General features: G+C 31.8%; 1 protein-coding gene across 1 annotated transcript in view; it reads right to left on the bottom strand.

Annotated features, from left to right (window-relative positions):
* The window catches only part of LOC127737458 (uncharacterized), a 53,602-nt gene that overhangs the window by 14,980 nt on the left and 12,546 nt on the right, over positions 1 to 26,076 (bottom strand). Inside the window, exon 2 of the mRNA XM_052248164.1 lies at positions 14,098 to 14,885. Coding sequence (XP_052104124.1) covers positions 14,098 to 14,885 — 788 coding nt within the window. The remainder of the gene's footprint in view (positions 1 to 14,097; positions 14,886 to 26,076) is intronic.

Raw genomic sequence — 26,076 nt, forward strand, 5'->3', positions numbered from 1 at the left:
GTTTCTTGTTATACATGTATATTTTATGTACCTGTATGAATATTTTATTGTGTAAATACATGTAATTGTATGTGGTGAGACTATAATAAAATATTGAATCTGAATCTACCATTAATATACTAATATATACAACAGGCCAGAGTCTGAGCTTGTTTTGCGGTTTAATATGAAAACAAGATTGATGAAAAAAGGTCATTAACTTTATGTTTTCAAATTCATAAAATGCAAAAATACATTTTGCAAATGAAATATTTGAAATAAAATTTCATAATAAATACGAAACAATAATGCATAATTGATACGAAATAGCATACACTATTAAAGATCATATCAATTAAATACAGTTATGCTTATTCTTTCTCGAGAGTTGTTTGATGTTGTAAGGGACAGTATAATTATATAAGTTTCTTCCATACAAACCCATATGTTCACATAGAAAACGAGGTATATATCGCTGATCAACTGATGGAGTTTAAAGGCAACTTTCTATTTTGGCAAGCCAAAAGGCGAGTATTTATATATCTGTCTGTTGTTCCGTCCGTTCATAAGACATATATTTTGTTCTTCTCATCTGAAGTTATTATGCGTAAATCATGAAATGATACACATAAGGTCTAGTATAAAAAGTGTCTAATCATTTTGCTCAGAACCACATTGCAGAGAGGGCTTTTTAATTATCATTTGTCGATTTTCAGTTTTCTAAAAGCTATTCTGTACTTGCATATTATCCTGACGTTATCTATTTATAAAAGTACCAAATAAGTCAAGGAACATCTGATTATAATTTAATTTTGGATGTAACGCGTCTTCTGATTGGCTGACATAATTTTGTCATGTGACCGTGATGTCATCAACGTTTTTTTCATGGTTTACTCCGGTTTAAAATGGAATTTAGAATTAAATTATAAGAAATGACTGTAATATTTTTTCTGTCTATTCGAAATAACATAAAAAATTTGGTGCACACTTTAAAATAACCCGCTACGCGAGTTATTCAGTGTGCACCACATTTTTGATGTTATTTCTTCATAGACAGAAAAAATATTACAGTCATTCCTTAAATACAAACAATTCCTGAAAGGACACAACGTTAGCAAACAACGGTAACCGCTTAGACATGTACAGATCCTCATTTGGATAGGCACATAAAAGGTTATGAACTATTAGAATCCTTTCTTTTCCAGCATTTTCATGTTGGGAACAATATGAGAACCAAACCACTGTTTCTTCCATAAAAGTGATGTAATTATGAATTATAACTTCAGTTAGTTTTGTAATAGATTATGAACAATTCAAAGAAGAAAAAAGAATCGAATATCATTATTTTTGTTGTTTTATTTTATAAGCTGAACTTAAATTGTCCACGATTATGCACATCGTGATAAGTTGTAGATAACACTCAATGTTATAATACAATTATTTCCTAGTAGATGTTTGAAAAGGACGCATTGAATATGCAGAAATGAGATAGAGATGAAATATCATGTAAAAAGGGGTTTGCCTGTTACACGGAACAATTATATCACCTCAAGAAAAAATACAAAATGGAAAAAAATTGAAACAATGTTAAAATAAAAAAATCAATAGACTGAAAAGTGGTTTCTAACATTTTCCAGGAACTTCATACATAAAGTAGAAAATCGGTACTGCATATGCTATGCAATAATGTACCCCGTGTAATTAGTGCATTATAACGGAAATTTTCGTAATAACTTAAAAATTCTCCTTAACAATAGAATAAAAAGACAAGCATATATGATACACTTTTGTTTCTTCAGAAAAAAAGTCTGTTTTGTTACGGAAGCTTGAAATAAGCAATATATACCTGAAAAATTGTCGGGAAACGTGGAAATTGTGAGCAAGCGACGTCGTGCATTTTCGCGCTTACGTTCAGAATACCAAGGAGGGGACACAGTTGTTGGGATTAATAGTGGTTTATTTAGAAAGCATCACTAAAAGCAGTTAATGTAGAAAAATGAGAAAAATGACATTGTAAGAACCCCATGATTTCCGCATTTTAAATTTTTAAAAAATCATACTTTAATTTGCGAATCTTATTACTGATTTCAAGCATGGATTGAATAATAAAACTAATCATCCATTTAAGAATTTATTTTCTCCTTAGTTTCACTTATCACAATAATTAGAATCCAATCTTATTAATTGATGACGAAGAATATCTACTGTAAAATTTTTAAAACTTTGCTTATTTTTTTACAAATAATGCAAAAATCCCCAATTTACAGCTTTAATTTTCTCGAAACCTAGCACGGTAAACTATGTTTTATTTCGTGATTTATGTTTTTGACAACTCGGCTAGACCTACAACATATTCCAAAATTATAAAAATGACAATACAAAATTAAACTGCATCTATACAACGTAGTGAGTTGTAAATGGAATTGCAGTCTATGTAATTAAAAATAAAACGCGGCTTCAAACACATTAGTATAAACCCGTCCACTTTTCTGTGCTCTCTTCAACATTTCTCTTTATTATCTAACATGGTCTCTGTCAAAATTGATTTTCAACAAAGTAATTTTGTATCTCAAAAATGTTTGTATACCAATAATTCATGTTTAAAATATATGATACATGTATATGAGGGTCTGAATGGGATTTACAGAATAGAGAATAATGGACAAAAATTGCAAAATATAGGGCTAAAAAAAATAAAGAATAGAGAAAAATAGGCCCCAAAATTAAAGAATATAGAATAATGGCGTACTAAAATGTAAAGAATAGAGAATAATGGGCAAAAGTTATAAAGAATAGAGAAAAATGGTCTAAAAATAAAAAAATAAAGATGAGCCCTCATATATTTACTGAACATGAATTCATGACCATGTAAACATTTGGTAATTGTGAAATTAGAAGAAGTAATAATTAGGATGTTAACATTGAATAGGTAATATACATGCTGTTATGTGCGTATTGCTGTGTGTTTGTTTATTCCCCATTGGCTAGAGGTATAGGGGGAGGGTTGAGATCTCAAAAAACGGGTTTAACCCCGCCACATTTTTGCGCCTGTCCCAAGTCAGAAACCTCTATCCTTCGTGTTTTTTTTTTTTTTTTATTTTGGTTCATTTATATGTTTCGGAGTTTAGTGTGGCGTCCATTTTGCTGAACTAGTATACATTATTGTGTAGGGGCTAGTTGAAGCCCGCCTATGGGTGCGGGATTTTCACGCTGCATTGAAGACCCATTGGTGGCCTTGGTCTGGTTTCTGCTCTTTGGTCGGGTTGTTTGTATCTTGACACATTCCCCGTTTCCATTTTCAATTCCATAAGTAGTAAACAGATATAGACAAAACAGGTTATTGCTGGGAGGGATGAAAGTCATGGGTATTGTAGATAATTTTATAATGGGTTTCACAAATGTTAACTTTCCCCTTTAACATCTTCAAGTGATTTTTGTGGATATTCAAAATAATTTTAAAAAAAAAGAAATATGAATCACCATAATGTAATTATATTTTGGTATTTTATCAAAAGAAATGCAGTTTTTAAAAGTTATTTGAGAATGTTGAGAATTTGAATTGATTTATTGGTAAAAACTGTGAAACATTCTTGAATTCAAAATGTAACAGATGTGGAATGAGTAAGAAGTTATATCACTAATGTCAAAGGAAAATCATGGTTTATTGATTATTTTTACAAGGAAAGGATTACAGCTATTTTACTTTGAACATGCTAAAGGCAAAGAAAAAGGAATCTAAATTTACTTCAGACAAGTTAATTAATTCATGACACATAAACCAATTTTTAAAGGTCAATCAACAAATAAATGCTGTTGAAACAAACAGAGGACAAAAAAGTGTATGTGATCGCTACCGTTATAGCATCGACAGAATATTGATAGACCAAGAATAGCATGAACACTATCATCTAATGGCAAACAACAACATAATAAAAAAAGAAGTATAGATGAGTATGCACGTCAATCTAGACAAGATAAAGAGATGGAACATTTCCTTTTGCAATTTTATGAGCAGTATTGCACAGGGGGTCAACATGAGTCCATTATGTACGTTCACTACGATACACATTTTAGGCTAGAACGGACTTGTAACATTTGAGTTAACCTTCTAGACTTTAAGTGCTGTATTTTAATGGACATGATATTTTTTTATATTGTGCTGTCTTGATTCTATTAAAATTTATAATCCTTTTACGAGATAATTTCTGTCGCTAAAATGAGCATTGATATTTTCTCTTTTTCGCTAAAATGGATTAAGAATCTTGCGCTAAAATGGGCATTGATAATTTCACTTTTCGCTAAAATAGGTTAAAAATCTTGCGCTCACTAATGGGTTAAACTTTGGCGCTAAAACGTCCGATTTTTTCGCTAAATTGTCCTATCAATGCGCTAAAATGTCCTCCGCCGATGTTGTAAGCCTCAATTTGACAGTTACCATGGCCTACAATAAGAGTAAACACCTCGGAAAACATGAATAGAAAATGGAATATTCAATATAATTAATCTTTAAGAATTTAGACAACTAACAAAGATAAGGATTAAAAGATACATGTACTAAAAAATATGTTGATGTCATTTTCCTTAACTTACAGATGTTTAATTTTATACAGCGTTTTATTTTTTTCCTTACAGATAACTATATTTTGAAAGCAGAGAGTTAATATTCCTATCCTTCATCAGTGTTTTTTATTTAATGAATGGCTATTATTTATTTTGAATTTATTGAACCGTAAAATTAATTTTTGACTCTTCACATTGAATAATCCGCGAAGCGGATTATGTAAAATGTGAAGAGTCAAAAATTAATTTTATGGTTCAATAAATTCAATATAAATAATAGCCATTCATTATAAATAAATTTCTATCAAAAATAAGGCTCAAAGAGCTTTTTATAATATTTATATTAACAATAACAAGTTAACGTACACACATGTTGGCGTATGAATACACAACGTCATAGTGGGCGTGTCGCCATAAAAATTGCCAACATTGAAAATAAAGGTAATAATTTTAACCAATCAGAAGACAGTTAATACACCAAATTTATTTATAAAGGAGTAAAGCCAGTAACCCCACTTAACGAACCTGTAAACGTGATTTTTAAAAACTTTATATGTTTGAGTTAATCTAATGTGTATGTAACGCTCAATGTATTATTTTTTAAAGTATGATGAAACAAATTGTACGTTTGCTTCATATATTATAAATCAGCCAGATATAGGAAAAGATTACATTTTAGTTAATTTTTCCTGAAATTGTCACCTTTATCACTTTATTTCATGATTTCATATGTGGCGCCACCACTCGCCCATTAAAATTTTGGTTTAAAAGTAAAGAATGTGGTATATTGAGAATACTTTAGCAATAATATTTGTGGGCAAGGGGTGGTGTCACTGTTAATTTTGCAAAAAACTACCAACTTATGCTAAAAATCAGGTTTTAATGAAAGTTACCTACATTTATGAAGTCACAAATACATCAATAATGACGCAATTGGTGAAAATCTTCTCTTACTGAAACAATTGGACATTTTAACATACGTTTTCATCAAGTTTTCACAACATTTTCGCAGTTTAAAAATATCTGATTTGTAGGGAAAAAAATTATGGGTTAGTGAATCAACTTCTTTATGATTTTTATATTTCTTCATTGTTTTCACATTCTTTACAAAACACACAAATAGATAATTTACAATATTGAGGTATTGTACACATTTATTTCTGATCGATGGTGCTAAAAAAAAATACAACTAAACAATCTATGATGTGTTATTCTCGTTATCAAGCAAATCATGATTGCGAGTTTTCTCCTAAGAATAGAGTTAATGTATTTGAGACTTTCTTCTATGTATATAATATGAGTTTATTTACAATCTGATTACACAATACTTTTATTCACAAGTTCATTATCAATATATATATATATATAAATATATATCTTCATGCCTTATATATCAGGTAGTGTATTACGACGCTAGATTAAACTGACGAGGAAAGGTAACACCCGGCCACCGAAAGCTTTATTATTTTGAAGCCTAGGTGGTCGTGTGGTCTAGCGCGTCGGATACAGTGCAGGCGATTTGGTGTCACGATAATTCAGTAGCATGAGTTCGAATCCCGGCGAGGGAAGAACTAAAAATTTGCGAAAGCAAATTTACAGATCTAACATTGTTGGGCTGATGTTTAGAAGAGTTATATATATATATATATATTCGTAGAATTCTGATTAGCGTGTGAATGAATCGCAACCAGAAATTGAATCCAGCTATGAATAATATTATATGTGCTCTTTTGACACATAGGAAATATACATGTAGTCGTAGTTCCAATTTGTGAAAAAATGGATGAATTCATAATTGTGTGTTAGTTATTCATTGTTTTAGGGCTAGTGCTAACATCATTGTGCCATGTTGTGATGTTGGAATTTAACTGGACCTGAAGCAAATTGGACAATTGAACACAAACTTATAATTGTTAGAAATATCACATTACTGGATGGCTGTAAATATCTTGGATAATTATTCATTTTTGAAATTTGGAATACGAAAAATTCATAGTTTCAGTCATTATATATAGTGCATCACATCTGAATTTAATTGATATATTTCAATTGTTTACTGTCAAATGACTGCAAAGCATGCATGCGGTAATATTCTCTTTAAAAAGAATAATTTCAAGTAATTTGTCTTTGTTTGAGGTAAAAAAAGAAAGAAGAGTATTTGAAACAATAACCTTCTTTAAGAGTTTCAATACCTCACAACCGGTCTCGCTTAGCCAACATGGTATACTAGTATAGTATTACACAGGCAGATATAATAAAAGAAATTGACGACAAAATTAGCGGGTGTCATCTATTCAGGTGGGAATACGAAATTACTATTATTTAGACATGAAATCATATTTTATGATTAAGCAATAGCACAATATCAAAGACAACGGCCTATTTTAGATCCTATTGCTATGGTCATGGAGTCATGAAGTGTGTACATTCTATATTGTAAGTCGTCACTTATATACAGTTTGTCTTTTACCGTTTTTTTGCCGTGGCGTAGTCAGTTTGTCTTTGACTTATCAGTTTGAATATCCCTTTGGTAACTTAATTCCGCCTATTTTACAATAATCATGAGCTTTAAAGATGATAAGATTTAAGGTTATACTATAGAATAAAACGTATACACATCCGTATAATTTTAAGAGGGTATTGATCGGGAGTAGGGAATTCCTGTATTTATAAACTGTATAGGTCAACACTTTCTTTTCTACAATTTAGCGCACAAGGTATATTTCGACAGCTATGAGATTATGTCGTTAAATCAGATCACATTGTTTTGAATCCGAGCTAAGGTATAATCTATGCACCTACTTTATTTCTAAATACTGCATTTATGCTAAACGGTGAAAAAGCAAATACGAAATTTCAAATCGATCATGCTACAGCTGAACCATTTGTTTTTAGATAACATATCCTTCCATCGGTACAACTCATGAAAAAAACACGTATATATGCGACTGTTTCATTGAAATTAAGGAATACCTGATTTTACAATTATATACTCTCTGTTATCATTTCGATATATGTCACACTGAATAGCAAGAGATATTAGTCGCTGAACGTTCAACGAGTCTCCGCAAAGTCATAATACCAAAAACTACGCTGGATGGCAATTTAAAAATGAAAAAAAAAAATCTGTTTCACTATGTGTCCATGGGAAATCATGAATTCTATGTCAGGTTGAATTTCCTATTTGGTACCTATTTTCCGCATTAATTCACAACTTTTTTATTTATTTCTTTTTTTGACAATTGAATTGGGATTATCATTCAGTTTTATCTAAGGGACCTCGATGGCCAAGTGATCTAAGTAGTTGAACTACTGTATCACTTGCCTGTCAACACTGATGTTGTGAGTTCGAATAATGCACGTGGCAGGTACGCTCGATTCCAATCTTAATTGATTAGGAGTGTCAGTTTTCCTACCGAAGGTCGGTGGCTCTCTCCGGGCACTCCGGCTTTCTCCACTAATAAAAACTGACCGCTATAAAATAGCACACATTATGAAAGTGGCGTTAAACACCAATCAATCAATCAGTATTATCTTACCATTGTATCAAAATTGTTTTGTATCAAGATAAAAGTTTTCTGTTATTATGAACACCGCTGGGCATCCACTTGAAACTTACACGGACATTTATGGTCTTTACTTTTAATCTGGTGTTGTAATCAGTATCAATAAAGAGTTTATCAAAATAGCAATTTGGAAGTGAGTATCCAAAACGTCTTGGATAAATGAGAGATTAATCTACGCCAATACAGTAGTATTAAATATATAATACTGAATAAAAATTTGTATCTCTAAAATTATGAAAAGGCTGCATATGCGTGGCTAAAATGATACTGTTGGAATAGATTTATAGTATGAAAAGCGATTGAATGTGATTTGTGTTAAATTTGATAATGATTCAGGAGTCAGGATTGTGACAGTGATTTTCCGTGTGAATTGAATTTCAAATTTGCAAATAATGTATTTCTTAATTCCTGTTCTACAAGATCACATATTTTGTAAGTACATACACTTTTTATTCCAAATACATGTAATTAGTATCTGTGAAATTACTTGTTACTGTTACAGCTGTCACAAATTTAAAGTGTCCAAACCACTCGTAAATGATGAAAAAATTATTTGCGAACTAAATTTGATTTGGCAATGTTCTTTTTGAGATCTTTACGTTTATGCAATTTCATGTATGGACTATTAGCTTAAGAATTACATGTATTTATATATGTCATATTTTCTACACCAAAAGCTGATTTCAATATAACAAGGATTTGTATTTGTTTCTTCAAAAATCCTTGAACATACATTAACAAGAGTGCACACGCTGAAATGTCTCGCCTGCTTTACTGACCATTACTATTATGTTGATAGTCCAAAATATAAAGCTTTACCACAAGTAACACATAAAATTAACATTATCCAACAAAATGAGGTCAAGGTCAGATAAACTAAACCCGAAATACATGTACACCTTACAATCATTCCATACACCAAATATAGTTGACCTATTGCTTATAGTTTTTAAGAAACAAACTTAATCAGGAAAACTTAACATTGACCAATGAACCATGAAAATGAGGTCAAGATCAGATGAACCATGCCAGACAGACATGTACACCTTACAATCAATCTATGCATTAAATATAGTTGACCTATTGTTTATAGTATCTAAGAAACAAACTTAACCATGAAAACTTAACATTGACCAATGAACCATGAAAATGAGGTCAAGGTCAGATGATACCTGCCAGACAGACATATACACCTAACAATCATTCCATACACCAAATATAGTTGACCTATTGCTTATAGTATCTAAGAAACAAACTTAACCACGAAAACTTAACATTGAAATATGAACCATGAACATGAGGTCAAGGTTAGATGATACCTGCCAGACAGACATATATACCTTACAATCATTCCATACACCAAATATAGTTGACCTATTGCTTATACATTGTAGTTTAAGAAAAACAGACAAAAACACAAAACTTTAACACTGAGCAATGAACCGTGAAAATGAGGTCAAGGTCATATAAAATCTGCCAGACTGACATGTACATCGTAAAATATTTCCATACACCAAATATAGTTGACCTATTGCATATAGTATTAGAAAAAAAAGACCAAAACACAAAAACTTAACTTTAACCACTGAACCATGAAAATGAGGTCAAGGACAGATGACACCTGCCAGTTAGACATGTACACCTTACAATAATTCCATACACCAAATATAGTAGACCTATTGCTTATAGTATCTAATATATGGACTTGACCACGAAAACTTAACCTTGTTCACTGATCCATGAAATGAGGTCGAGGACCATGGACATATGACAGACGAAAACTTCATAACATAAGGCATCTATATACAAAGTATGAAGCATCCAGGTCTTCCACCTTCTAAAATATAAATCTTTTAAGAAGTTAGTTAACGCCGCCGCCGGATCACTATCCCTATGTCGAGCTTTCTGCGACAGACGTCTCAGGCTCGACAAAAATGAGAGTTTTTATTATATTTTCTACACAGATACCAAAATTTGGTCATATCACTGGTGTTTTTTTTAATTACGGAACCACACAACATGATCAAAACATCCAAATTTGGTTTATTAAAGCAGAAGTCCATTACTAAAGGAAGTCTGCAACCCGCTATATGGTAAGACGATGGACTTCTGATTACAGTTATTTAATAATCATTCACGGTTAAATTGACACGTAGCCCCGTCCAAGAGAACCAATATCTCTACTGTAAAATTCACCTTTCGTCATTATTTGTCCTTTTATTCCAAAAAATTGACATTGGTCTAGGCCTTACAAAAAAAAAATATTGATTTACACGGTCGTAAAATTTCATGTCGTTTATAGACACATTTAGTACTTAATGACTATAATTCTTCTATCTCAAATCTTTCTCGGCATTGCTTTTGACTTTTTGAGTTTTGTCCATACGTTCAGCTTTTCCCCCTTATAGCTGAAATAAAGTAATTCCACAGATATATCATAGACAAGGTGGTATTCAGTATACACGTGCGTTAACCTTATGGGGTTGAGTTGAAGTGCCTCAGGACAATAAAAAAAAATATATAAATGAATAAATAAATAAAAATAAATAAATAAATAAATAAATAAATAAATCAATAAATAAATAATCCCAGGGATATTTTTTAAATGAATAAATAAATAAAAATAAATAAATAAATAAATAAACAAATAATCTCAGGGATATTTTTTTTTGGAAAAGATAAAAAAAAAAATCCTAAACATTTGCATATTGTTTCAATTGGAACTTAACCTGACAAGATTCTTCATTTGAAATTACTTAAACTATTTGATTTTTTGTTTGTGTGGATGGGAAAATAAAAATTACTGATAGATTCAATATTGTGTTCTAAATCCATAAAATTACAGGGATCTTCTAAGTAATTGCTTGGCATATTGAAATGGGAATGTTTAGGAACGATCCATATATAATATTTCACTTATGTTAAGTTCTTCGTGCCTATCCCAATTTGAAAAGGTCTGCCTCTGTGGAAATTGTTTTATATAGCATATAGCCCTGTGAAAAATACATACACGAAGTTTCTTATCACACATATGATTTCACTAAGAATACTCTGGTGGAGAGTTGTCTCATTGGCAATCGTACCACATTTTCTTATTTGTATAAAATGAGCACATGCTTATTTGAGATTGTTTTGTTATTCTAAACAAATAAATGAAAGACCATTTAAAACATAAAAGAACTATATGTGAAATACATACTAACAGCGTGTCAGAAACTTTATCACACATTAAAACCAAATGATACACCAATGCACAATGAAGTATTCTTTTGCTAATTTTGAGGATGTGGTGTCTATCTAAAAATCACCCCTTTGGAACATAATTAAGCATAAAACTGGTTAGAAAATGCATACAAATAGCTTCTTTTCCGAAACCGTCTCAAACCTTTAAATTGAGTATTGAATGCATAATACTAAGATGATACTAATATTGATAGATATAAGAAGATGTGGTATGAGTGCCAATGAGACAACTCTCCATCCAAGTTACAATTTATAAAAGTAAACCATTATAGGTCAAGGTACGAGTTTGTTGTGTCAACTTAAAATTCAAAATGGCTGTCACCATAGAACACAGTTTTACATAGAACCCTACAAGAGAGACATACTACCAATTTCTCACAAAACATATCACACATTATACCTTAATCATTTACAAATGATACTAGAGTGGGTGCGGAAGACTGTGCTAAATAAATATTGCTGCCCCACTATGAAATGATAAAAAAAAAACCACTTTTTAGTCCTGCCCAAAAGGAACAAATACAGGGAATCATATCTCCATAATATTACTATTAATATCATGCCAAACACAGTTTGAATTTCCCAAATTATCATGACTAACACAAATCCAACAATTACTGTATATACTGATCTGTGTCCAAATTTTGTTAAGTAATAAAACACCTTTCAGAAGACTAAATATTTGCCAAATCCGAGCATAAATTACTGAATAAAGTTATGTCTAAATGACAAAACTTTTGGTTGATACATCTTCTTAGCAAAAGCAGCTGTGAGGAAGAAAAAGAACACATTTAGCGTATACTGCTTGTAAAATGTTAGCAGAATACACACGAAATAAATTTGTTTCAGGCATCTGCTTACTTTTCATCTTTAAAATTGAATTTAGTAGCAAATTATGTTGAACCTTAGGAACCTAAGGTAGCAAAATATAAGCTACTGTAGTTATATAAACTCATCATATATACCAGGATTAAAATTCTGTACGTTAGACGCGCGTTTCGTCTACAAACGACTCATCATTGACTCTCGAATAAAAAAAAAGTTAAATGGGCCAATTAAAGTACGAAGTTGAAGAGCATAGAGGACCTAAAGGTGCGACAGGTTTTGCTAAATAAGTAGTATTTTAGTTAAAATACTAATGGCAAGACATGTTTTATAAATTGGCAATTATGTAAGCATCATATACTGTACAGGTTAGCTGCCTCAACTGTACATATCAAGATCAAATATTCTTTTTTTAATTCAGAAGAAGAGAGCAGGTTTTATTAAAATAACCATAGGATTACCACATCTTAATTGTTATGTACATCCTAATTTCGGACCAGCAAGAAACTCCTGTAGTTTTTCCAACGCAATACTACATATAAATAACTAGTGCAAGTGGTGTGTAATGCTATACTTTTTTATTTGCCACAACTTATTTTTTTGTTTTCCCTAAAATTTCATAGCTTAGTCTGAACGAAAGATCTTCGAATACTAATAGAAAAGAATTATTTTCACTAACATAAACATCTTAAGGATGTTTGCTCCTGTTGTTTTTGACTTTTAGTCAGATATTCTGAATCCTCTGGTTTTATCCATGTAGATTCAATAAAAATTTAGCCCACTAACCCCTACTTTTCTTTTTCACAATTTTATTACATATAGTTTAAAAAAGCCATATTTGAAAATCTTATAAAATCCTTGTAATTTTTTACAGTTTTTTTTTTTTCAAAAGGTGCCAATGTTATTAATTACAATTAATGAAAAACTAAAGAGAATCATTTCCCGACAAATTTTCACTGGCTTATATCCCGAAAATAATGACACGGACCTTAAATTTTTTTCTTCTTTTTTAGGTCCGTTATTTAATAATATATACTTCTTTTAAAAGGCTTGTTATTTTGAAATGGAGTAGCGAACATCCATAATTCAAAAATTGCATTATATTCAGATAAACTAAGAATCTGATTTGTAAAATTGAGAATGGAAATGGGGAATGTGTCAAAGAGACAACAACCCGACCATAGAGCAGACAACAGCCGAAGGCCACCAATGGGTCTTCAATGCAGCGAGAAACTCCCGCACCCGGAGGCGTCCTTCAGTGGCCCCTAAACAAAAATAGTGTTCACTTTCACTCAATTGTTGAAGCTATACGGATCAAATATCTTTTATATTGCAGTTAAACAAACGCACTCAAACTGTGCATCCGTTCACGACCTTAACATCATTTTGATGTTTGTGTCCGCGGGAATGGTTTTGATGCAAAATTGCTGAAAACTCTACTATTGATCTGTTAGTTAAATTTATTCAACAGTTGATAGATAAGTCTGGATGTCATTTACATCTACATTTTGTTTGAAAATATGAATAACGTAATTCAAATATGTATTAACAGGATTTCCTATATGAGTTTTGAAGACAGCGAGAGGGATTATGCTATCTTTAATTCTTTCTTTTGCTAAATTATATCTGACAATCATAGGTTGACAACAGCAGTCATGTAAAAATGATTTTGTAAAATACTAAGATTAAAACTTATTCTTAACAGTTCAACGTATATCATTTACGAAAGATAAAGAATAGAAAAAACAATATATACTCGTAAGTTAGAGATCCTTTCAAGCGACACCACAATATTCATTTAATCTCATATGATATATACCATACATGTACACGTCCGAAGAAGTCATAGTTTAGGGCAGAAAAGAAGTGGTGTTGTAAAATTTACAATCAATTTGTATCTAAATGTCTAAATTTTTCTACAAACCGTAAATCAGGGTCTGCATCTTCATCACTGAAGTTATAACTAGGTCGTTGAGTACACACACTGTCATCTGAATTTAGGAACGCCGACTTCGTGTGCTGAAGTAATATGTGTCGTTTAGAATTATCTTCTAAATTAGGAATGTTTCTTGTGACATTAAAATAATGTCTTCCTGCTTTTTCCCTTTCTAATTTGCCAAGACATGAAACATCACAACTCGTTACATTGCCATGCTGTCCATCTGAATTATTCATATGTTTGGTATTGACTCCTTTCAGATCAAATTCGCTTACGGGATTTTCATTGTCAGAAGCATCATTCACATTTTGTGCTAATATGTATTTTATTTCATTCGAAATGTTTTCAACGGGCACTTCCACACTTTCAGAATCTGTATCGATCATGTCATAGTTTTCCTCCGAAAATTCTCCTTCCCCACTGCTTGTTATAATGTCTTCTTCCTCTGAACTTTCTGTCCATTCGGAATCAGATTCTACCTCAGTTGTGATGTCTGTTATATTTTTTCTATAAATAGTTTCAGCATTTTCAACAAACGTGTTGATGATATAATCCGAATGCCTATATCTGAGATGATTTCCTAATTGACTATGATGTACAAATGTTAACGGACACAGACTACAGGGAACTGGTGGTTGTTTTGCATGAATTTTAAGATGAGCTCTTAAACTCAAATTATTCTTAAAAGGAATAAGACAAAATGAACACCAATGTTGTCGTTCCATTTGGTATGGTTGAGATTTAAATTGCTGATATGTTTCGTTTTGATATACCTATAACAAAATTATATGATTTTCAAATGTCATTTGAATGTACTGTACATTTCTTAAATAGTATATAAACATATGCAGGACAAAATTTTTCTAGAAGTAAATTTATTAATGAAAAAAATAATATTCAAGATCAACTTTTATGATTGATAGTAAATTCACATATCTGTTCTTGATCAATCTAAATTTGGAAAAATGATAGATGATAAAAATGTTTTATGAGACTTGCTTCGGACATACGTATTTTAGTATGAAGCATTTCACTACTGATAAAATAACCGGATTTACATTCTGTTATTTTGGGACCTCGGGATGGATAGATTTTCTATAACTGAGAGTCTACGGCTACTTAAACGTTTGTCGACAACAATAAAAAATACCTTCCTGAAAATGAATCATGGTCTTCTTTGATCATGTCATTGATAAATATGTGTATCCAGGATACCATTGCAAACAGCGTTAACACGCATTTGGTACAGAAATAAATGTGGGTTTACTTTTAACAAAATTAGAAAACGCACAGTTTCCACGTGAGCGCGTATGTTCACGTGAGAATATACCTCCATTTCTTACTACATGTATTTTGTTGAACGACTACAAGGAAAATCTGCAAAGGGATCAGAATAAATGAATAAAAAAACACTGCAATCAAATCACATCCGAATAAGATTTTTTACTCTACATCAATCTTTGTTCAAAATGTTGCTTCATTTGAAATTTATTTAAAATATACTTTCGGGGCCTTTTATAGCTTTTATTCGGGATGGGTTTTGCTCCTTGTTGGGGGCAATACGATGGACTATACTTGCAAACATTTACGTCATTCTGTCTCTGGTAGATTATTAGTTATCTTGGTGTAATCAGGGGTGTACAGAATTTTACACCGTTGTTGAAAATTCATACACCCTGAGGCGCAGCCGAATGGATGTATGAATTTTCAACAAAGGTGTCAAATTCCGTACACCCCTGATTACACCAAGATAACGAATTTATTTCTTATGAACAATTCCTTTACTCATTTTTAAATCAGGATGTAAAATTGAAAAATGGTAATAAAAAATTTCCAGTGTAACATTATTTCAAAGTCGATGTTGCTGCGCATTGTCAAATACTTTTTTCTTTAGTTTTGGGAAAATTCAGAAAATTTTTGTGTTCTTTTGAATTTTCGGGGAAAAAATTTTTTTTTTTTTTTTTTTTTTCAATTTTTGTCCTCAAATTTATTTAGTTTTTATTTTTATTTTATTTTTATTTTTTGACATATATTTTTTTTTTATCTTTTTTTTTTTTAATTTTTTTTTCTTCTTTATATTGGCAAAAAAATTTTTTTTAAATTTTTTGGCCAAATTTTATTTATCCTGGGGTGAACAAGGGTGGGGTGTTATTTACACCGGGGTAATTAACCAATCAGATTGCAGTATTTTTGCTGCATAAGAAATAAAGTTGTTTACTTTGGCAATCATACCACATCTCCTTATTTCATATTATTTTCTGGAATAGAGAAATGTGAAGCTTAAAATTCTAATAAAAAAAACTAGAAATTTGTGTACTTGACAATTAAAACAAATAAAAGAATGAAACAAAAGCGTATTCAATTTGATTATCTTTATATTTTATCTAGAAAGGTCACTATGGCAATTTAATGTAATGCTGAAAAGGGACAATACCTAAAAAAAAAACGTTAAACGTGTGAATTAATTATTCTAATTTACATTTTAACTGACATTTTCTTTCTATCAACTTTTGTCAGTTCTTTTCCTTGGTATCACGGCTTCCTCCACCATCAAAACAGATCACCACGATTACATTGAGATATTGTTGAAAGTGGCGTTAAACTTTCATATGGAGAAGTTAATTTTATTATCTTTGGGTCAGGAGGATATTTTGAAATGGAACATTCATTTTCACCTCTTGCAAAGCCTGCTAAATTATATATCGGGCAATTTATTTTTCGATTTCCTTCATTTTGTTTTGCCTAATGTTCACTATATACTCCGCTTTCTAAATTGGACGGTATACAGTGATGGGTGGATGGGTCCATCCGTCCGTTTTTCGTCTATCTGTCCATTAATTGCATTCATATCAGATAGTAAGACAATACGAATCACATACGGCTCGTGAAAAGTGTTTTTCTTGAACATTAAAACGATCCGCAGCAAGACAACCTTCTTCCAAGAATTGCAACCAACTTGGAATTGGATTTTCCTCCAAACTGTGTTAATTTATGTGATAAGATTTATGCCAACCTTCCACCAATTGTTTCGCCATATAGGATAGGAGACACCAAATAAGTCAAAACCGAAAAGGAAAAAAAAAGAAAATGCAAAAAACTAAATAGAAGAATTTCAGAATGTCAAGTTAATGTCGAACACGCCATCAGACGTTTAAAAACATTAAGGGTTGTCGGAACTTTGTGGAGACATCCAAGAAACGAATCGTAACAAATCAAATTGATGAATTGTGTGCTGGACTTGTGGAGAGACACTTGTGTAAGTTATATGACTATTAAACATGTTCTACTCATATCATTTAATGTATATATTTGGACTTTTTGTTGAAAATCCGTCATTCCCATTCTTGACCCTTACATATATTTTTTTTAAGTTTTGTTTTTTGCACTCCTAAATCAAGCAAATACAAATCATTGTACGAAGATAAACGTAGGCCAATGCACGTCTTAAATCAACCTTAACCGTTCGCTTCATATTAGAGATGACCAGGATATTGACGAACGAACCTATCTCGACGAACGAACGTAATAGGAGCGGTAATTGTATGTTTACAAAACGTACTTTAAACTTAACGATGTTATTATTTGGATGGGATGGCATGTAATATTCGGGGGGGGGGGGGGGGGGGGGGGGGGAGGAGGATTTTGAAAATAAATAACTCAGCCTTGATAATAACAAAATGAATGGTTTGTTCTGTGGTAGTTTGAAAATAAATAACCTGACTTACAATGTATTAAAAATAACTTGGCAGGTCTTTTAAGCCATTTTATAAATGCTATTCTGAAGTATGAGGTGGACCAGATTATTCCAAAATTCGTCTTTTTTCATATTTTTTTGGGGAAAAACTTCCCAAATCTTTTAATAATATAAATATTAATGTATTTGAAATGTTTGAAAATGGGTTTCATTTCACTTGAGGTATATTGTCTCGTTAACATTTACTTCACTTTTATTACAGGGCCGTAACTACATTGAGGCAAATGCCTCATGTTGGAAATTTCAAAACAAAAGCTTGTCTTCATATCAAATTGTTTTCACGGCAAGTGTCTTGCAAGAAGCAAGTTCTGTTCACCCTCTGACGTAGCCCCTGTTTTTTGAGATCCATGTTTCTCATTTATTTTTATTTTTCAGTGTTGGTTGTCTATAATTTTTGTCGTTTTGTGTTTTATCTGTTCCCGGGTTTGTCTTTTGTTCAATGATTGTCCTTCTTTATGACTATTCTCATAGTGTTGCATTCTATTTGTAATTTAGTAATTATGTTTTAAACTTGAGTTTTATTATATTTAAGGACCTTTTGTCTATTACAAACTACTTTAAATTGTATCCCAGTTAGGAACTACATCAAGTTGTAATTGAAATGTGTTATAAAAACTGACTTGACATAGTTATATCAATGATAATCAGCCCCCTCTTAACTTAATTTAAAAAAAACATAATTGACAGGCATAAAAGGTTTTTTCTGCAAACTGAAACATGTTTTGCTTTGTCCTACATGTTGGTCTTTTGATGTTGTCCCTAAAAACTAAAAGTCTTACACTGAATCTATATATTTTGCTTTGTCAAAAAATTAATACAGAACTTGCGTTTCAGATTAAGAAAGGGTCTGGGAAGCGCGCATAATGCATGATTTTGCGCCATTTTTTCTATAGCTTCTTGGGGCCTTCAGCGAACCCCAGACTCTTCGCTGATTTTATTTTCGCCTCGCTCCGCTCGCCGAAAATGTTTGACAACTTTTAAAAGAGGCTAGTTACAGCCCAGCTTTAATACCTTGTACGTATGCAATATATGCAGTTTGCAATTCAGAAGATTAACTTCCAGAGGATGATGATTAATTCTGATTGACTTAATTGACTATGTTATTTTTTAAGAATTTAAAAATTGTATGTTTTCAAATATTATAAATATAATTGTGAAAATAGATAATCAGTCCCTTGTTTTAATGAAAATGAAAAATCATGCTTCAACAGTGCAGAAAATAAATAATCTGTCCTTTTGGTCCACAAAAATAAATAACCCATCCAAAACAAATCCTCCTGCCCCCCCCCCCCCCCCCCCCCCCCCCCCCGAGAATATCAAATGGTCGTCCCCTAATCATGATAATAGGCAGAAATGCATAAAATATGCCGATGTTAAAAAGGTTTTCAGGTTTTCATAATATATATGAAAAACGTTTTAAAGTTTCTTCTACGATACAATGTGATTAATATTGTTGAAAGCATGATGAAATGTACATCACACATAGCATTTTTTCGAGTGCACCGACGACTTTCGCCATGCTCAAACAAATATTTATACAGGATTTGGAAGATTTGAAACAATTTATAAAATTACAAGATTACTAAATGATGTTGTCGGATCGTATGTTTGTTCAATGTTTTTTTATTGGGTTTTCAAGTTTCAACCCTCCCACCAAGGGTGACTGTGGAATATAAATATAGTCATTACAGGTCTTCTTTCCGATCCTTAGTAAAACCTTTTCAAAAGTGGGGCGTCTGTTAGGCAATGCAGGATGTACAAGTACGCAGCTACGTCCGACAGAATGGGGACGTTAATTCCCGATGCCCCGTGTAGAGAGATTGTCAAACCCTTGCAACAATTCTGTGAGGGGTCCGTATACGTAGACGGCTTTTGCAAGGATAGATTTCTGTCCCTATCCAATATATCATCGACTTGCAATGGCATCTAATCTTACCGACCTACGGGCTCTATTACATTGTATTTATTGTTAATTTGTTCTCGTCCTAAACATGCATGAACTATTTGCCACTGGACGTTTAGCAACCAACAATAGATCAATCAATCAATCAAGTTTCAAACAAACAAATCTATCAGTTTACAAAAAAAAACAAAAAACAAAACATGTAGTATTTTGACCCAGTTAAAAATAATGATTTCGGTTTTTTTTTTTTTATTTATCATATTTGTCAACCTCTGAGGATGGCAAAACTTATTAGGTGTAGAACACACTAGTCATAAGAGTAAATAACGTTTTTTAAAGGGGATTTAAATTGACACAAGGGTCCATTATATCGCACACGAAGACAACTTAAAGCCTTACAACTATATAAATTTTAATCATATCCAGTATGCACATACACATGGCATCCTCTGACATGTTTTTTTTTGCGATTGTTGAAAAACGTTTCAATTATCTATTATAAGTATTTCAAATTTTATTGACTTCACAAAATACCCAGAAGGCAAATGATAATGATCGATAATAAATATTATTTAGATGATGGTACGTACGTCAACCTTTTTTTTATTTCGGAATGTTGATATATTGCCAAACCGTTTTGCTCAGCTTACATGGGAAAATATGGTATTTCTGTCCTCCCAATAATAAACCTATAGGTCTTTTTTTTATTAGCTTTTAGAATAAAGAAACGATTTCGGCTAGTTATATACCTATTGGTATAGTGTAGAAAACAGTTAACATGAAATCACTGGCAAATAAGTTATTTTGTACCTATCAAAAAACTTGAGCTTTGTCCCAAAATATCCACATGAGTAGAGAACAAGCCATAGTAGTTGGAAACATGTCACAAAAATTAGTTGCCGTAAGTATGTTTAAATCAAAATTTCAAAATCATATTTTCCTTATATTATCAGATTTTACCACAATATGATACACAGCAAGGTGAAAAGTTCGATCTGTACGCGTGAGTAGGATGACCTGGTCCAACTTTCCTGGAGGTGTATCCATTTTTACTCATAAAGTTGTACCCTAACCAGTATGCAACTCATCTGACGTGGTCTGTTGGATACATTGAGCGTTTATACACGAGTCTGTTGTTGTTTTCGGTCTGTAAACTCGTTGATTTCTGTATACAGAGGCGGATTTAGGGGGCAGGGGGCCCAGGTCCCCATTTTGTGGGAAAAATTTGGTTGATTACATAGGGAATCACTGAAGCATGACTTGAGCGGGCTCCCCTCTTAGGTAGTCAGTGGGCACCCACTTAAGAAAATTTATGGATCCGCCACTGGTATAAATTTGCAATCAGAAAATGTAATGAGGATCAAAGATGCAAAAGCCGAGTTGCAACTCCAATTTGATTATTAATATATCAATGTACTTAACTTCAATGTCTTTTGAAGTATCAACTTTTTATGACAAAATATTCGTAAAAAAAAAGGTCGATCTGTACGCGTGAGTAGGATGACATGGTCCAACTTTACTGGCGTTGTATCCATTTTTACTCAGAAAGTTGTACCCTAACCAGTATGCAACTCATCTGACGTGGTCTGTTGGATACATTGAGCATTTATACACGAGTCTGTTGTTGTTTTCGGTCTGTAAACTCGTTGATTTCCGTATACAGAGGCGGATTTAGGGGGCAGGGGCCCAGGCCCTCCTTTTGTGGGAAAGATTTGGTTGACTATATAGGGAATCACTGAAACATGACTTGAGAGGGCCCCCTCTTAGGCAGTCAGTGGGCACCCACTTAAGAAAATTTCTGGATCTGCCACTGGTATAGATGTGCAATCAGAAAATGTAATGAGGATCAAAGATGCAAAAGCCGAGTTGCAACTCCAATTTGATTATTAATATGTCAATGTACTTAACTTCAATGTCTTTTGAAGTATTAACTTTTTATGACAAAATATTCGTAAAAAAAAAACTCTTTTGGCTACACATTTTTTTTTAATTTGGGCAGAGGTTCTCTGCATCCAGACTAATTCGACTGGTCTGGGGGCATAAGCCAACTTAAATTAGTGGGAAAAAACAGATTTGAAATTGATAATCAATCATATCAATATAAAAAGCGTCAACATTTATGCTATCACCCTTGTATTAACTCCGTAACTCATTTAAATCCCTTTTGGAACCTCAATGTCAAAGCAGAGTCTAGTATATCGAATGCACCTTTTTCTATTGTAGACACAATTACATTACTAGTATTAATCATCAATTCAACGTGAGGAGTTAGCTACAGAGACAGGAAATAGCTCATGAAAACAAAATGCACATGGTGCGAATTACTTAACTTCAACATACGTTTTTATGTTAGATTTATGTATTTTAATGTACTATCTATAAACAGCAGCTCCGTCAAGTTGATTCGTCAAGTTACGCTTTCGTACGATCGTTCGTCTATATCCTGGTCATCTCTCTACTGTATCAAAAACACCACAAAGCTAAATTATACTACGCCGGGATACTTTTCAAAGGAATTGCATTTTGAGAAAGTCCACACTTAAATCTTGTATCGGTATTAGTATTTAACATCAGCGCAGTATTTAAATCCCTTTCCTACCACGTCTAATGATAGAAAAACATAATAAAGACAAACACATTATGCAGTATGCCATTATTTATTGTGTACATTAGGGGTCGGTCATTATTGATTAGCTGAGGGGGTCGGTTCAAAATTTTCAAATTGAAAAGATTTGTTAGCAACCCTTCCCCCCATCATTTTAAGGAACCACATAATGACCTACCCATAGAACATATATAGATTCAAAAGTTTGACCCCCAAAATAATCACTATTGATTAACGTTTGTGAAAAGGGGATGACTGCCAAATACATATTTACAGGCGTTTAATTGACAAATAGCAATGAAAAGTATGAGGACATTGACACTATCTGTAACAGAAAGCGATTTTCCCAGATTGCAGTTCTAATTTTATTTGATATTTTACTGATTTTTTATAATACATTCTACAAGTTCTGTAATTTTATATAAGTAGCTTGAACTGATTAATTTGATCCAGATAATTTATTTTGTCTGGTTAGCAGTCATTTCTAAGTGATATTCTATAAATATTATAGTGCCTTGATGTTTCATCATGACCTAAGCTTCCATATTCTTTGTTTTGAAGCTGATGCAACTGATTTTAGTAAACATTCTTCATTTTTACTCTGCTTTATATATATATATATATTTTCAATGGTGATTTTTACTCTTTAATAGGAAAAAATGTACAACAGAGTTATTTGAGAATGAAAAAATATAAAAAAAGAGGATATATGTCTCAATTCTTTAACGCCTTAAAATATAAAAATTTTGATGTTTTATAAATGTTCTGTGGATTTTTATTTTCTCATCATTTAGGTATTTTTTTTATTTCAATCATACTCTAGGAAGTGCAGCTAAAAATTACACATTGCAAATGTCACTGATTGTATGGTTCTGGTCCTTCCTGGATCAAATATGTATATAATTAATTCAGATAAATAAATGTATATATTAAAATTATATGAAAATTCAATATTTCATTTCAATGTGAAAATGTTGTATTGTTTTGTGTGTGTGAATAACGTTGTGCTCGTCACGGGCACTTAATTGGAACATTGAATATTCTTAATCTTATTCGATATCTTTGTAATGATTTTATAGAATAATTATCCCTATCTACAAATGATTTTAGAATAAACACACCTTTTACAGTCCTACATCAATCCCCAAGAAATCGCATCACAATGATTTCAACACTTGAAAAGTTAAAATACACATGTTTAGAAACATTTCCAACTCATTGTTTCTTGTGGTCAAAACTAGGGTGAAATGTTTCATTCAGTTGTTAATCTAGTGATTATAAACTTACACATCCTATGGATAATGAACCATAACATATGACTGTGAGAAGGAGTGATCAGCGCCAACCCCCTCAGCTGTTAAATAATGACTGTCAATTGATTTTATTAGATTAGGTATTTGCCGAGAATCAATTACTTTTCTACAAAAAGACTTTTTTCACATTACAAAGACAGACATGACTGTAATCCAATGACATAATGTGTATGTATTCAAGGAACATAATTAACTTTTTTCAAATAAATTAAAAATAAATTAAAAAACGTTGACAACATACTAGATGAACAGTGTCTTTAAAACAAAATCCATTTAGTGTTTTCTCATTTTCTATATATGTAACATATGTTTCCCCGTAAGTCATATGTCAAAGTTCACTTAGACTAACACTAGACTATACCAATCAGAATTTTTCTGAAAACTTTAGGAGGAGCTTCATTTTTACGATGAGTATACTAAACATTGTACATCGAAAATATTTTCGTAATATTTATAATTCGACAATACAATTTCTATATAAAATAAAAATAAGAAGATGTGGTATGATTGCCAATGAGACAACTCTCCACCAGAGACAAAATGACATAGAAGTCTACAACTATAGTTCGCCGTATGAACTTCATAAATGAGCAAACCCCATACCACACAGTCAGCTGTAAAAGGCTCCGAAATGACAAATGTAAAACAATTCAACGAAAAAACTAACGACCTGATTTATGTACAAAACAATGAACGAAAACAAAATGATATACAGCAACAAACGACAACCATTGCATTATAGGCTCCTGACTTGGGATAGGCAAATACATATAGTGTTTCGGGGATAAACCTGTTTGCTTTCGCCAAACCCTCTCCCCTAACCTGGGACAGTGGCGTAATAGTTCAACATTTGAACAAGCTATAAAAATCAGTCGAAAAGGGATAAAGACTTTTATTTACATTCATGTTGCCAAAATTTGACACGATTTTCAAAAATAACATTTAATCATTTCCGACCTAATGTCAAAACGACAAATAATTGATTGAAGCGGGTAGGGGTCAATCTTAACGGAAACTAAGTAAGTATTCATGATTTCTTTAAAACACACAAAACTTCGTTATCTTATGATTATAATTAGTATCTTCTGAAATCTGGTTTCAATTTAGGGATATTGCAATTATACATAAGAAACACAAACTTGATATCATAAATGTTTCTATTCTGAAAAAAAAGTGTAATCAAATCTAGTATTTTAATCCAGTTTTCTATCAGTATTGCCTAGCTGTAAGTGAAAACTGTAGAAAATGTAAAGTACGCTACAACATCGACTTTCACAAGTGCGAAATACACAGGTTCGTAAAAAGAAATTATAGGTTTAGGAAAGATGAAAACTGTTATTCCGCTGTTCCATATCCAGTCTCAATTAGCAACATTAAAACTCTGACCACGATACTTGAGATTAAGGGCTTCGATATAAGCAGTGATTTAATGACATTTAATTGTAACTTTCCACTCCATCCTGTACCTATGAGAAGCAGGATAATAAAATGAATTTGATGCAACATATATGATGGAAACTCAATGCAGTTCATCACTTGTCTTTTGTTTGGTAATTAATTGTTTAATTTTTCGTGTTCTGTGTAATTTGATTTAAATTATGTTGGCATTTCTTTGTTTTTGTTATTGCCATGTCTCTTCGTTTTTTTTTTTTTTTTTTTTTTTTTTTTTTGTGTTACCGGTTTTTTTTCGACCGATGATTTTTTTATTTCCCTTTTAGTATTTTTTTCGACCGATGATTTTTTATTTCCCTTTTAGTATTTTCTCTTCTTCTTGTCACATTTTAACATTTGTTAGAAAATGAAAATTTTGTTCTTAGCTTTGACAGAATTAAGTTTGGTAATACATTTTTACATTTAAAGTCAACTTTGGTCATAGATTAAAGGATAAACAATGTTGAAGTATTAATTTCTGACTTGATTCTGATTACATTATCAAAACAGAGTTGATTATATGCAAATAAATATCATAAATATATGAAGAAATTAATCATAATTCCTTGTTTACTATTTTAGACTTCCCACTGCAAAAGAGGAAATTTAACTCCAAAACTTAACCAATACCGTCTTGTCATTTTGAAGCTTGTCATATCAAGCTTGAATTGTACACATACCACGTACCACGTGCTTAAAATATTTTTTAATTGCAAATTTTAAATGATATTAGCAGAAATCTTTCTATCGCATAACTTAAAGTCTTGAAACCATAAAGTAAAATATAAAAACTGCCCCTTTCATCTTTCATATTAAACATTTTGTCATGTCGGGGCCTTTTACAGGTGACTATACGGTATTTATTTTGCTCATTGTTGAAAGCCGTACGGTTAACTACATTGTATAATTATTTCAATACATGTCATTTTGAATTTGTTGGATATTTGTCTCATTGGCA

Source organism: Mytilus californianus, unplaced genomic scaffold (genome assembly GCF_021869535.1).
Source record: "Mytilus californianus isolate M0D057914Y unplaced genomic scaffold, xbMytCali1.0.p SCAF_4, whole genome shotgun sequence".
Classification (NCBI taxonomy): Eukaryota; Metazoa; Mollusca; class Bivalvia; order Mytilida; family Mytilidae; genus Mytilus; species Mytilus californianus.